This window comes from Anthonomus grandis, chromosome 7, assembly GCF_022605725.1.
Source record: "Anthonomus grandis grandis chromosome 7, icAntGran1.3, whole genome shotgun sequence".
NCBI classification, from domain to species: Eukaryota; Metazoa; Arthropoda; class Insecta; order Coleoptera; family Curculionidae; genus Anthonomus; species Anthonomus grandis.
The window spans coordinates 3,879,321-3,894,547 of record NC_065552.1 but is presented as its reverse complement, the minus strand read 5'-3'; the positions used below and the strand labels follow the sequence as shown (position 1 = coordinate 3,894,547).

Here is a 15,227-nt window from a genome sequence, read left to right as displayed (position 1 = left end):
CTGAAGCACTACTTTGGTACTCAAACATTTTTCTGCAACAGGACTGGTTTGGCCACAATATATTTTAAAATCCCAGCAATATCCAGTGCTGTCAGCTATCATCCACACTTTATAGCCTCTCTTTACTGGCTTTGCAGACATGTATTTTTTGATCGTAGATCGGCCTTTAAACTTTATGACTCGTCCACTGATAAAAATTCGTGAGGATGCAGACAGGCTTGAAAATTGGATTTCAACATTTCTAAAAATGGTCTTACCTTATATAAATTATTAAAATTATCAGAATTTCGGTTGGGCATGAAGTTGATGTCATTAAGATGTACATTACTTAGAAGCCAACCAAAGCGATGGACAGTTATTAGTCTACTAATATAGGGATCATGTAAAATTGGATCTGTACTGCAGTAATCCCGATATGACGGCAGCTTTTTGATACCCCTTAGTAAGTTTATACCAATAAATGTACGCAGTTCTACACTATCGGTGGGCTTATAACTTTTGCCGGAATTCTGAAAAGTTTGCTCTGCATAGAGGTTTGTTTGAAACACCACATGTTCGACAATTTTGTCTGAAATCGGAAGTTTAAAAATATTATATGGTGTCACCTATATAGTTCCTTTATGACTTGGGCTAGTCCTGAATATTCCATAAATTGGACAGGTGGAACCGTTTTATTATTCTTACTCCACTGTATTTTGAATAATGTTTTAATTCGCTCAGTGGAATAAGGTCTTCGGGGTCCCATTCATCCGGTTCTTTATCAGATGATGATATTATAGTCTTTTTAATCTCACTTGAATGACGATAAAAACGATGAAAGCGTGCCGACGAAAAGACCGGTAGACCGAGGCTAGTTTTAAACCTACTTCTTTTCCCAGAATTATCTTAAGATGGCGGTACACTGGCAGCATACTATGCCGCAGCGGATTTGCAAAGAGACCGCCCGATGCAGGTCTGCGTCAGCATCGGTACTCAATAGTAGATCAATGCCCATGCCGCAGCAAAAAAATTGCATTTATTTTAATTGGATAATTTTAAAACATTGGCGTAGTATTAAGTTATATCGTAAATTAAATAAACTTAATAATATAGTATATTTAGATGAAACATGGTTTTACGCATGACGTAATTAAATACCGTTGGGTTGATAATTCCACGTATTGTGTTTTGAATACGCCATGCTCAATAGGCAAATGAGTCATTATACTTCATGCGGAAAGTACAGAAGGATTTGATAAAAATGCGTTACTTTTGTCTGCTTAAAATGATTTTCAATCTTCAGCTGATTCCCTTGAAGATATGACTGCGGCATTATTTGAAAAATGGTTTTCTAATCAGCAACATTATCTAAGATTTATCTAAATTCAGTAATTGTTATGGATAATGCATTATTGAGGTCTTTCATTAAGATACAAGAAAAACTATATTCATGTAACTGGAGAACCGCAGCATATTTTTGCACTGATCTGTGTGGATATTGGACAACTGCATCACTAACACGGTCAATATTTTGATTAGTGCGCACATTTCGTACGATGAATAGTTTCAATCCCTTTCTTCAAATTTATTAATCCAAGAATTGATGAGATTGGTACTACAAGATTATTATAAAGTAGAATAATAGGTGGGTTAAATTTTGTCCCTAAGTACTTCAAAGAGTTAAAGTATATAATTTTGGCTTCATTTGCCAGGATTAGTATAATTTTCTTAATGTTTTTATATATCCTGCCTACTCAATTTCTTCATCACTCAATTTGTAATCCCCTATTTCAATTCCAGCTACTCAATCTCTGGCTAATATGCATTGAAAGAGCTAATTTGCAAAGAAAATCAATAAAAGCAGTCTGAAGAATTTCATATCGTGTATGTCATAAACACTCGACGAAAGTCACTTATAAAAATGTATGCTATTCCCACTTTATTCCTACCTAATGATAATACTGGTGGTAAGTCTTATATTTGCAAATCATGTAGTTATATAAAATCTATACAAAGACTTAAAGATTGATTGATTTAGAATTTAGAAATAATATTCTACTTTTTTTTATTCTTCTTGCACAATCAAGTAGTTAAGACACGGTAGAACAACTGCTTCCTGATTCATCCATTATTCAAGTCACAAATCAAGAAACAGTAATTATAACTTTTGGGATAAGCCAACAAGCAGCTAATATTTTTGTTAAATCCTTCTCTATTACTGCAGTTTCTCCTGAAGAAACACCACAAAACATTTCTGAGGGTAATTGCCCTGTATCTACACCTAAAATTTCAAGTGAGTATTATTGCTATAATATATTATTTAGAAATGAATATACCACAATCATTAGACCCTCATTACACTCTATTTATTGATTGAAAGATATTATTATGTTATAAAATGAAAGGAAAAATATGCATCTGTAATGGTATTATTTTATGTAATTTTTGCCTCACAATGAAAAAATGACAATTTTATTTCTGTTTATGTGAGAAGGAAATAAAATTAAAATATATTGGATGATATAAAACTAAAACCCTTTAAAAATAAATTTAAGGTTTATCAAACTTTTTTTATATGAAGCAAAAATGTCATAAGGTTTATCTGTGATATTAGGGTTTCATACAGTGAAATAATTTTTTAAAGTTACGTCATATGATTATTTGAATAAGCATAACACAATTCTACAAAAAATATAACATTTTTTGATTTGAATGTTTTTAAATTACACATATGGAGATTATATATCTTAATTTCATACCGGGTTTTTCAAAAAAGTGTTTATCTGCAATCTAGCTTAAGTTTATTGGTAAAATCTATTTGGATGCATATACTTTTTTAATTTTTTTATCTTCTAATTTGGACTCCAATTATCAATATTCCTATTTATGTGTGTGACTACATGTTTATTATACATATATTGAAATATGCTATTAAATTTGTTAAATTAAATATAAGTTCGCTATGATAATTTAGATTTTAGTTTTTATTAGTGGCATTTTTCACATATATCTTTGTGCTAAATTTAATTATGAAATATTAATAAACATGTAATAATAAAATTTAAATTTTATATACTGTTTTATTTTTTATTAGTCTCCCATTTTGCACATTAGCTTTTGTTTTTTAAATACTTTCTTATTAAATTTCATAATTTTGTTTTCTGTAGCTTTAAATATGATATTTGTTCATATTTTATACCAACAAAAATATGGAGTTTAACAAAAAATATTTAATAAACAATTCAAATGTCAAAACATACCAATAATTTTAAAAAGCCCGCCATTCGGCGGTTCAGGTGAATAGTTGACACATAGGTCGCAGTACGTCGCCACCAGCGTATAAGTCCAACCGATTGTTGAGCAGTTAAATCTAGTTATTATGTATATTATCTATGATCATAGACTAATACTACTTAGATAAGAAACTCCTATAAGAGGCAATAGCATACTGAAACGTCGATGAATGTTGCGCCCTCTAAATTTCGAGGAGTAGTTATAACAGAAACAGAAAACGAATATAAATTTGTGGCGCCAAATTTGAATTTCGCTTTATTATACCGTGCCCATAAAATTAGTGGGAAATGTGTAATTCTTTTGGAAACTTTACTAGGCAGATTGAAGAAGTGTCAAATTGGGACTTTTTTTACCTCCATTTTAAACAAAGTCCTCCATTTATCACTGTTTCTATCTGCATGTTATAATGTCTGAAAGACCCATACATTTCCTACTAGGTTTCAGAAATTAAACAAAAAATATTCACCAAATATATAACTATATTATAAAAAAAGAATATAGCAAACAATTCACCAAGTTAATACAATAAAAAATTATATAAGCATAAAATAAAAAGAATGGCGAAGATTAAAATGTTAGCAGAGACAACCAGAGAGACTTTATTTATTAGTAAAATTAAAATAGAATTTATTAAATAATGGTATTTTGTTCTTGGCTTTACAACAAAGTTACAATCTACTTTTAATTGAAAGAAGTGAATTTAAATATTTGTTGCAATAAAATTAAAATAATTTTTTTTTTAATAACATTTTTAAGTATTCGTTTGCACTATGCCAATGTAAACTAACTAAGTGATGACATGAACTTAGTATTGCTTGGCAAAATTTATGGCCTTTACTACATAGCAACAATATAATATTTTGGTTTTGTTTTTTATCGTTCAAACTTTTTTGTTTAAAATACTATTAAGTTATGGTTTGTATTTATGCACTTAAGTTCACTAATGCTACATACCCAAATCCCGACAAATCAATTATTACTAACTTCATTGTGTTAAAGGCGAATAATCTTAGAAGAAGAAAAAGACTAATACTAACCTCACTTTTTGACACATTTTAAAAATCAAAACAAAGGCTAGAGAACGTTTCCCTTCTAGTTTCTTTTCTCTAAAATACTATTTTACTTTATGTTGTTCATCTAAAAGAAGTTAAAATAATGGAAGATAAAAGGTTTTCCCACATAGCCAAGGATCCGAAATTCCGGAGGATTCCAAAAGGCCAGAGCAAAATAAAAATAGACAAAAGGTTCCAGTCCATGTTTACGGACAAGAAATTTCAAGTAAAATACAGCACAGATAAAAGGGGCCGACCTATAAAACACCATTCTAAAGAAGACCTGAAACGCTACTACGAACTTAACTCAGAAGAAGAGTCAGAGGATGAGCCCGAATCACTTGCAACAGGAAAGTTTGTTAGGGCCCCAAAGACCAATGAAAGCTCTGAAGAAGAATCTAGTGAGGAGGAACCTGAGGAAAAAGAAGGCACTATTAACAAATTGGAAGTTAAACATAAATGTGACAAACGTTTGCCTGACATTGTTAAAGAAAAGCTGCTCAATTTGAGTGTTGACTATGCTAGAGGGGAAGGAGCACTACTTTCTGATAGTTCTTCAGGTACTAAAGTGATAAAATCATATTGACTATAATCTATTATTATTTAACTTTTAGATGATGAAGAGACAGATGATGAAATATCAGAATCTGAAGAAATCGACCATAGATGGGGAGAATTAGATGCAGATGCAGGCAAAACCGAGGAGGCAACTTATAGACTTGCCGCATGTAACTTAGATTGGGACAGGATAAGGGCTTTGGATCTAATGGTTTTGTTTAATTCATTTTTGCCACCTGGAGGTGTAATCAAGTCAGTTGTTATATATCCTTCTGAGTTTGGAAAACAAAGTAAGTAAGACTGTATTAATGTATAAAAATATTTAAATAAAATATCCTGATTAAGACAGTCATAGTGGCTTTAGGATGTTTGAGAGTATGCATGTTTCAAAGATGTCTTTAGAATGTCATTTGTGGGCAAATTTAATGTCACTATGTCTCAAAAAAAATGTTTTTTGGTCTCAAAAAGATCTTTTTTATATTTATTATTATAATTAAAATTAATTATAAGTGGCATAAGAAATTATCTGAAAAAGAGCCATTTTATGATAAGAAATTTTTGTTTTTTTGGATTTTTGGTTAAATCTTTAGTTACATAGTGTTTATGACTTAAGGGTTTATTTGTTTGCAATTAAATCATAGAAAAACTCTATTGGCACTTACCGTAAATCAGTTTAGAGTAAAAACAGTTTACGCATTACATTTAGCAAAGAAGAATTATATTAGATAAATTATCATGATTTTCAATTTTCACAAATTATATTACTCACATATGTTAGGGATGAAAGAAGAAGAGACAAAAGGCCCAATAGAACTAGTAGATGCAAAAAAGGATGTCCAATCAGATGAGGAAAACGAAGAAGGATCCACTTACCATATGGAAAAACTAAGACAATACCAACTGAATCGTCTCAAATATTATTATGCAGTCATTTCTTTTGACTGTCCTGCTTCCGCTAATAAAATCTACACTGGTAAGCTCATCTTGACCATTTTAAATTCCAAATAGAAATATTTTGCAACTTGGTTTAAAACAAATTAAAAACTCCTTTATTATTATAAAATATGCAGTATTTGTGTACAGAGCTTTCTTTTAGATAAAACATTCAGTATATAAAGGGGAATAAAGTACAACAAGGAGAAGATATTAGAGTTAGCAAAATGCAATCTTTTCAATAAAAAAGACAAACACTATCTTTTTTGTTACTTTTGTTTTACCACATTCATTCCATTTATTGCATTTCTTCTGACACCTGATACAGGTTCTTTAATGATATTCTTATTTGATTTTTTCAACACAGTCCATATTCGTGGAAGAACTGCTGCTTGGCTTCTTCCCTAAATAGAGGGGGTCACAATTGTGTAATTTTGCCACTGGGGCGTACTAGTGGATTGTAGGGGAGAGGGCCCTAAGATGACGAACTTAAGGTTTGCAGTCCAATTAAAACTCTATTTTCTTACCAATAAATGTTTTTTTTAAACAGGGCATATAATATTTAAGTGACTAATCAATATTTGAGTCTGTTTTAATTCAAATTTGCACTTTGTGGCTGGTAATTTATTTGGGAAAAAAAATGTAATTATTGTCATCTTACACGCGGTTGCTGACAAAAAGGCAATAAAACAATACATTTAAACATTTTAACGATTTATTTTTATAAAATAAACAATAACTAAAAGCAAGGAAAGTCAAAAATATTTAAAAAATCCAAGGGCGAACACAAAATTTCAAATTTTTACCTAATTTTAAACACGACAAAAATCGCACACCCACAGTTTGGCTTTTGCTTCTTTCAAATTAAGTCCAGTGCATTCTGCGTGTGCCCACTTGGTGCATATATTACAACAAAACCAAAGCTCATTATGTTTGCCCTCATCTTCACAAAAAATGCACAGTCTTCTTCATCTTCTTCAACCTCTTCGTCCATGTCATCATTACTATCCACCACAGCTACATCTACAGAACTATCAGATGACTCAAATACTTGGCGCTTTACACTTCTGCTTTTATTTTGTTTATTTGCTTTACTATTTTTTTCTTGAACCGATATGCTGCTGATTTTTTTGATTTTTTCTTCGGCGGGGCTTTCATTTGTTTTTTCTTCTCTTTTTCAAGTTTTTCATTGTGCTTTTGTTCTAAAGCATCTTTAACGGGCGTGCTAGAAATTATAAGTGATGGTAGCTTTTTCCTACAACGTCTGTTCTGCGTGTTTGCTTTAGGCAAAGGAGGTAATCCCGACTCGATTGTCGGGCTCTGATGGCATTTTTTATCAGAAGTTTCTAATGGTTTTTCAATATTATCTGCTCTTTGTTAGGAGTTATTGACTCTGGCATGCGCTGAGGACCAGATGTGGAAGGCACAAGTTCTTCAATTAATTTTGGTTCAGCGTCAATTTCCCTTTCTGTCGTTTGAGCAGTTTCAAAGTCAATGTCCGTAAAAATGTCAGAATCAAACGGCTCTATGCCAGTTGCCCGAAATCCGCTTAAAGCGTTCGCGACGGTTGCTACTTTTAAATAGGCCTTTCCAAAGATTGAGGCAATGGCATTTAGTGTAATGTGTAATGGCTTTTCCAGGATTGTTTGTCAAAAAGTCATCATAAGCCCTACTATATGCAGTTTTTAAGGGGCCACCCACAGACACATCTAATGGTTGCATTCTGAGACTGGTGTGTGCGGGAAATGCCAAGAGAGAAATATAATTTTCCCTGCACAATGTTACAGCTTCAAAGGTCACATGACTTGCATGGTTATCCATTATGAGCAGAACTCTGTTGTTTTCGCTAGGACGAGCGTATTGGATAAAATGTTCCAGGTATTTCAAAAAATTTGCAGATGTCATCCATCCGGTTTCATGTGCAACACCTGTAAATCCAGCAGGTGTGTTGTTGATGTAGGCTGGTTGCATTCTAACTCTAGGGAAAATCAAAAAAGGGGAAATAAATGACCCACTTGCGTTCATCATGCATACTGCAGTCACATTAGTTCCTCGTTCCGCAGAAGCTATCTTAATTACTCTTCGCTTGCCTTTTGGGGTAACTATGCTGGGATTTTTTGTGGCAACTGTTGATACACCGGTTTCATCTATGTTGTAGATTTGATTGGGTTGGAAATTATGGTTTTCTTTGAGTTCCTTAAGTGCGTTAAAAAAATTGGAAACACTTTGGCGATTAAATCCCATAAGTCTAGCTATCGAGGTCGATTCTGGCTTACGTAGAGAAAAAGAAAAACAGCTCAACAAAGTGTCGTCCAGCCTTCTTCTTGGTTGTGTTAAATCTGTGTGAAATGTTACGATTTTCCGCAAAATTATAAATTATCCTGCTTAACTGCTCCTTGGTTAGTCCAAAAGCTCGTTTGTCAATATCGATAATGTACTCTCGTAGTTTTTCTAATTCCATATTCGAAAACGTGCTCTTGAATCGACCAGCATTGCAAGGAAATTCCTGAAAATAAAGACCAATCATTGTTTTTAATAATATATTATTTTAGGAGAGATTTTAACCGTATTTCCTCAGGATCCCGCTTCAGATATCTTCTAAGAGTTGCTTCTGGGAGATTATATGCTTTTGCCATGGAATTTACGCTTTTGTTATTTTGTCTAACCTCATTTATGGCAATTTGCATGTTCTCATTACTCCATGAGTGTCGATTCGTTTCGCGCTTGTACACTCTTCCCATATTTTATTATCTAAAATTGTGTGTAACTAATTTATTACCTAACAAACATCATATTATATGGGAGTGGGTAAGATGACGAATTCGCCTTGGCTACTTTGTTCTTCGTCAACTTATCCCCATCACAGTTAAAATAAAAAAGAAATTAAAACAAAGAAAAACGTTAATTTAGTGTTATGAAAATATCACAGATGATGCCAAACACACTCATAAACATCCATCAATAAAAAGTTTTAAGTTTGAACTTACCTAGAAAAATGCCGACGTTATTTTCTAAGCCGCTAAAATAATAACGAAGCACGACGATTCACCTTGTTCACTTGTTGCGGACTGACTAACCGTCTCAAGGCCGAAATGAAAGAAACCGCGTAAAGCGCACGCGCATAACGAACGTTTCACATCATGTTGGCTGCGCAAAGAGAGAGAAGGTATGATTTATAGTCGATTCGTCATCTTACCCACTTCGTCATCTTAGGGCCCTCTCCCCTACTTATTTATTTGTATATTTATCGAAGGACTACCGCTTATATGGCGCTGAACCAATTAACTTAATAAATGAAACAACCCTTTACAATACAAAATATGGTCATTTATTAGATCCAAAGATGGCAAAATGGAACGGTTATTCATTAAAGCAGTTGTTAACCATGGATTGTCCTTGCCGTCTTTCTGTATACTTAATTTAACCTTATTTACACTCACTTTGCTTCTTAGCAGGTAATTTCACTCACTTCTTATTAACAAAGGTGCTTATACTCTAATCACAATGGGTTAAGTACTTTAACCTATTGTATTAACACACGACGACCGTACTCATAACTAGCGACAATAATACAAGTAGTTTTAACTGGGTTTAGAGTATAAGGGTACTTACAGACCTTCCTAGGTCACTAAAGGTGTAAAGAGAGAGAAAGAGAAAAACCCGCCTTAACTTACTTACTTACCCGGGGTAATAGCGCTAATAGGGAAAACTTCCTTGAGCAACTTCTTACTCCGATCTCGACTCACACACTACTTCTCGGCGACAGTGCCTCAACTTGACTGTAACAGTAACTTAACTCGACGGTGTACTACAACTCTTGGACCAGTATTTGGCCATCAAGAGTCTCGAGAGAGAGACCCATGTTAGGGTTTAAAGAGTAAAGAAAATAGGGGTAACTCGTGAGCAACTTCTCACTTCAATCGCGACTCGGCTCACACACTACATCTCGGGGACAGTGACCCAACCTGACTTCTACAGCAACTGAGCTCGACTGTTTTAATTAAATTTGGACCGTGTGAGTTTATACCAGCTTGTTTTACTTATTGGATGTAAAAATGATCAATAAGTGCATCTTTCATCAACAAGGGATGTGAAAAAGGGCTTAAGACCTAAGAGCCTGACAGTTTCATGGCAATTTATGGGTTTTATTTGTTGTTTTTAAAAGTTTGAATCGTTTAAGAGTAACCACTTCAAATTGATATTTTTCTGACCTGTGGGAACCTTCTAGGGATCGATGGTGTCCTTAAAATTATGAACATAAACCAATTAAAAATAAATAAACCTCGATGACAGAAAGGGTGTTGTTGGGAAATAACCCAAGTATAAAGGAAAAATGATTGTGACTTGAAACTGACAAAACCCTCAATATTTTAGAATGCGACGGTATGGAGTACGAATCGAGCGCGACAAAAATCGATCTGCGTTTCGTTCCGGACGACATGACGTTCGACGACGTCCCTAAAGACTCTTGCGACAAACTACCGGACAAGTACGAGCCGCGATTTTTCACCACGACCGCACTGCAACAGGCGAAAGTGAATTGCACGTGGGACGAAACGAACCCCGACAGGCTGGAGTTTGCCGAGAAAATGAACAGCGGGAAAATCGACGATATTAGCGAGAACGATTTGCAGAATTTCTTGGCTGCGAGTAGTGAGGAAGAGGAGGATGAGGGAGAAAGTGAGGGCGAGAATGAGTCTGATGATGATGAAGGATCCCAAGCAGGTGAGTGAGTTATTTGGATCATCTTTTACAAACCCTAACTTGATAACTACTAAGAGCTATGCTCCTAGAATCTTCACAGCTTACTGCCAAAACCAGATAAATAACATTTTGCATTAAATGTGCACTTACCCTGTTTTAGCTGAACAGTGTTGAGCAAAATTAATAATTGCCAAAGCAAGCCTACATCATTTACTATCTTTCCACTGTCCAACACTTATCTGGTTTATGCAGTAAATTTATATACAAATTTTGATTACGAAAATGCACTAAACGCAAAAATGTTAAAAATGTACTTATCTTGTTTTGGCAGTAAACCAACGATATGTTCTATAAGCTCATTTAGTAAATATGCTTATGTGAGAATATGGGTTCATATAATTACTATTATAGGTAACGCAATCGATAAGTACAAAGCTCTATTGGCCGATATCCAGGAAAAGGAGGAAGAAAAGAAAAACAAAGACATCGGCATGGAGATTTCCTGGGGGATCGACTTAAAAGAGAAAACCGATAAACTGATAAAAGAAAAGCAGAATAACCAGCAAGAAAAAACTCCGTTCGAGAAATATTTGGATAAAAGAAAGGAGAAGAGGAAGGAAAAACGCGAACTGAAGAAGAAGAGCAAAAATGACGAGGAAACCAACGAAGACAGCGATTTACCTTCGGATGTTGATATGAGCGACCCGTATTTCGCCGAGGAGTTTAATAATCCCGAATTTAAAAAGAGCAACAACAATAAAAAGAAGAACAAGAATAAAAAAGTAGAACAGAATGAAGAGGACGCTGAAGAAGACAAAGAAAAGCAAGCCGAGTTAGATTTGTTGTTAATGAATGACGACGATGGCAAAAAACACTTTAGTTTGAAGAAAATATTAGAGAAGGAAGAAAAGGGTAAAAAGAAGAAAAAGAGGAAAAACAAGAAGGAAGCTGAAGAAGAGATTGAGCCAGAGGATGAGTTTAAGGTAAGGAAATATACATATAATGTCAATAAAAAAAAATTATATAAATCTGGGAGAAAATGCTTGGCTCTTAAGATACATGATGCAACAACAACAACAAGTTGGTGAATTATTTTTTAGGTTAATGTTGCGGATAAACGTTTCTCGGCAATTTTTACGAGCCATCACTACAATATCGACCCTACCGATCCACACTATAAAAAAACTAAAGGGATGGAGACCCTGATTCAGGAGAAAATCAAGAGAAGGACGGAAAATGACGAGGTGGACGTGGCGGAAGCTAAAAAGCCTAAAAGCGAGCAAAATCAAACGAAAAAGAAAGACGTGGAATTAAGTATGTTGGTTAAAAACGTTAAAAGGAAAGCGCAAGCTTTCAAGAAAAAATGAGGTAATAAAATGTGTTTATTGTTTATGTTTTTTTTTGTTTAAAATTAAAGAATACCCATCTTACAATTATATAGGCCTTATTTTAAAGTTATGAAGCAACGTTTCATCTCTGACGCAATTTAAACGGTCAAATATATGTCTGTTTTCTGTGTATTATTTCTCGTGACCTGAGTTTGTAAGTTTGCTTAATTTTTTTTTTGTTGGAAAACTACTTTAGACGACCGATTTATATATTTTGGTCGATGTTTCAATCTCTGTCAGATCAAACTCGCAAACAGTGACTGCTGTTGAAATCGATCGAACTATGCACCAGTGAGACCAATAACTGCCGGAATTTTATTAGAGAGATTCTTTAAGATAGTAGATTTTGTTTTACTGTGTAATAAGAATTATGTCTGCATTGGTGGTTTAATGGCATGTTTATAGATGTACAGTAACTGATTACCTAGATCTGTTATTATTTTTAGCAGAACCTCTCTTTCATATTAAATTTTGTTGTTTTTTTGTCCCTCTAAGTAATATTTAACTAAATATTTATGGGTGCTAAAGGTGTATAAGTAAATACTTTTAATTTTTCACTCTCTTTAATATACAGGATTATTCCTTATATTGTCTCACCCGCTTTAACCTTTTTGGGTGAATCTGTACCCAAAAAAAATGGTAATTGTAAAAGATGTAATGTTATACATATAGTTTTTGCGAAATATAGTGTTATGTATACAGGGTTTTGTACAAAGAATAAAAGAAACATTTCTTAACTGGGACCCACGTATTTTATTTTTTAAATAATAGTTTAGCCGTTTTTGAAATATTTAAAGTTTATGAATATGTTGCGAGGCTGCCAGCCATTTCTTGTGTTTTAATGTTAGAAACTGGTATTACGAATATAGTTTTCAAAATTATTATTTTTAAAAGCTATAAATTTTGATATACAAAAATGCATATAAATTAAGGCAATAATTAGAATACGGTGTATTTTCTTTAGAACACATGAACATTTAACTAATATACGACTAAAATAGTCACAATTACTAAATATGCCTACCATTTTCATGAATACAACTTTGAAACTATATTTCTAACTTATAAATTGCATTACTAATATAGTTTGAAGTTTATTTTATTATTACTATTTATGAATACACTTTGTCCTTTAAAAACCTGAGCATAAAAATGAATCCAAAGGTGTAAGTTCTGGACTGTTCGATGGCCAGTTTACGGCTTCCTGTCCATATATATATTATACCTATTATTTAAAAAAACTGCAGCAGGCATCTCATTGTTTGGTGGAGCTTTATCTTGGTACCATATTATTTGTGCATATTGATGGAATGGAAGCTCCACTAAGAAAAGCTCTATTTCTGCATTTAAAAATTCCGGATACTTTTAATATGCATTTAAGAATTTTGTATTATTGTTCTTTCTGTCAGTGTAATTTTGTATATTTCTAAATTTCTTAGCAACAAAACAATGGCAACAATATGCAGACTTGTCCATCTTATAATCATGTAGGGGAATTAAATTGTGCCTGAGATGGCATACCTGATGAGACGGCATAGAAGCAATTTTACGGATAATACACATCGTCTGACAACAATGTTCATAATTTTCGGTGCACGTGGTCTTAGATGCACTTCTGAGAAAATTTAGTTCGTTTGTTAGTGTAGAACGAGAAGGTAGGCTTAATTTTCCGTTACGGTAAGTAATGACTTTTCTACTTAGAATCGTATATATGTTTGTAACTCTAAGAATTTTTAATTTCCTATAAAAAAAAATATCTACCATCTTTAGTTTATAAAATATCTATCTACGTGGTATTAAATATTTACCTAAATCATAATTGTTAACTAAAAATTTACGTTAAAATTCAATAATGCCATTCAGGGTCAGTTGGCATATAGGTGCATAGGGTAAGATGGCATAATACCATCTAACCCTTATTATTTGTTAATATTATAGGTTCACTTTTTGTCCCTGGTAAGTTTTTTTTTTAATATTTGGTAGTGACTAACTGCCTAGTGAATGATAAATTTAATTTTTTAGATTTGAGATTTATAGGTAAAAGACTCGTATTATTTAAATATTAAGGTATTCTTTTTTTTAGATTTGCTGGCAACAATTGTGGGTAAATACGTTCGAAAATCAGCGCGACAAAGTTGGAGTGAAGAAAATATGACCCAAGCACTAGAGGCAGTTAGAAATCGACGAATGGAATGGCTTTTAGCTTCTAAGACGTTCAATGTGCCCCACACTACGCTTACAAGAAGAGCTAAGAATGATCGAGGAGCCATTAAAGGATACTTAGGAGGACATGTCCCAACTTTCAATGCTAGAGTTAGAAAATGAGTTGGTTAGTTATATAAAGGAGTTAGAAATACGTTTCTTTGGTCTTACAACTGACGATATTCGCAAGCTTGCTTATGAAATTGCCGAGGCAAAGAAAATTCCCCATAGGTTCTCGAAAGAAAAAAAAGCTTCCGGTTGGGATTGGCTCAAAGGATTTCGTGCACGAAATCCTACCATTTCACTGCGTACACCAGAGGCAACATCTGCTGCACGAGCCCGTTCGTTTAATAAAGCACAAATTAAAAAATACTTTGATTATCTTGAGAAAGTATTGGAGGACTATAAATTTTCTCCCGAAAATATTTACAATATGGATGAATCTGGGTTGTCGACAGTTCCTTCAAGAAATATTAAAATTCTTGCTACAAAAGGCAGAAAGCAGGTGGACATACTGACAAGCGCAGAACGAGGTCAGCATCTCACAATTGCATGCTGCTTTAATGCTGTTGGGACTTACATTCCACCTGTGTTACCCTTTCCTAGAAAAAACATGAAGAATGAGTTGATGGATCACGGTCCACAGGGAGCTTAGGCACAGGAAAGTGGTTGGATGACTGGAGAAAGTTTCCTAAAATATTTAAAACACTTTGTCAAATATGCCAGACCATCTCCTACAAATAAAATTCTTCTCCTGTTAGATGGACATAGCAGCCACAAAAATTATGCGGCTTCTAACATATGCCAAAGAAAACGGAATCATCGTATTTTGCTTTCCACCTCACTGCACCCACCGGGTACAGCCGTTAGACGTGTGTTTTTTTGGATCACTTACAACATATTATTACCAAGAATTATCCCGTTGGCTTAAATGTCATCCGGGAAGAACGGTTACCCATTTTCAAACGGTGGTATACTAAGAGAAGCCTACAACAAGGCCGCCACTATAGGAAATGCTGTTAATGCATTCAGTAAGACTGGCATATATCCGTTCAATAAAGACATTTTTTCCAGACTGGATGTTTCAACCAGCAGACGTCACAAATATTCCAGACAA

The 15,227-nt window shown here is 33.8% G+C and overlaps 1 protein-coding gene across 1 annotated transcript; it reads left to right on the top strand.

Annotated features, from left to right (window-relative positions):
- The first annotated feature begins 4,323 nt into the window (after positions 1-4,323).
- On the top strand, positions 4,324-11,910 carry LOC126738649 (ESF1 homolog). The gene is made up of 6 exons (XM_050444074.1): positions 4,324-4,885; positions 4,940-5,173; positions 5,662-5,856; positions 10,191-10,541; positions 10,932-11,503; positions 11,621-11,910. The coding sequence occupies exons 1-6, from the start codon at positions 4,429-4,431 to the stop codon at positions 11,885-11,887; spliced, it is 2,076 nt and encodes a 691-aa protein (XP_050300031.1). The 5' UTR covers positions 4,324-4,428; the 3' UTR covers positions 11,888-11,910.
- Positions 11,911-15,227: the final 3,317 nt, after the last annotated feature.

Excerpts from the sequence above, each read along its gene's own strand:
- LOC126738649 (XM_050444074.1), top strand. The coding sequence starts at position 4,429 with ATGGAAGATAAAAGGTTTTCCCACATAGCCAAGGATCCGAAATTCCGG. Across the intron at positions 5,857-10,190 it reads CGCTAATAAAATCTACACTG|AATGCGACGGTATGGAGTAC; the intron begins GTAAGCTCATCT and ends TCAATATTTTAG. Across the intron at positions 11,504-11,620 it reads AGCCAGAGGATGAGTTTAAG|GTTAATGTTGCGGATAAACG; the intron begins GTAAGGAAATAT and ends ATTATTTTTTAG.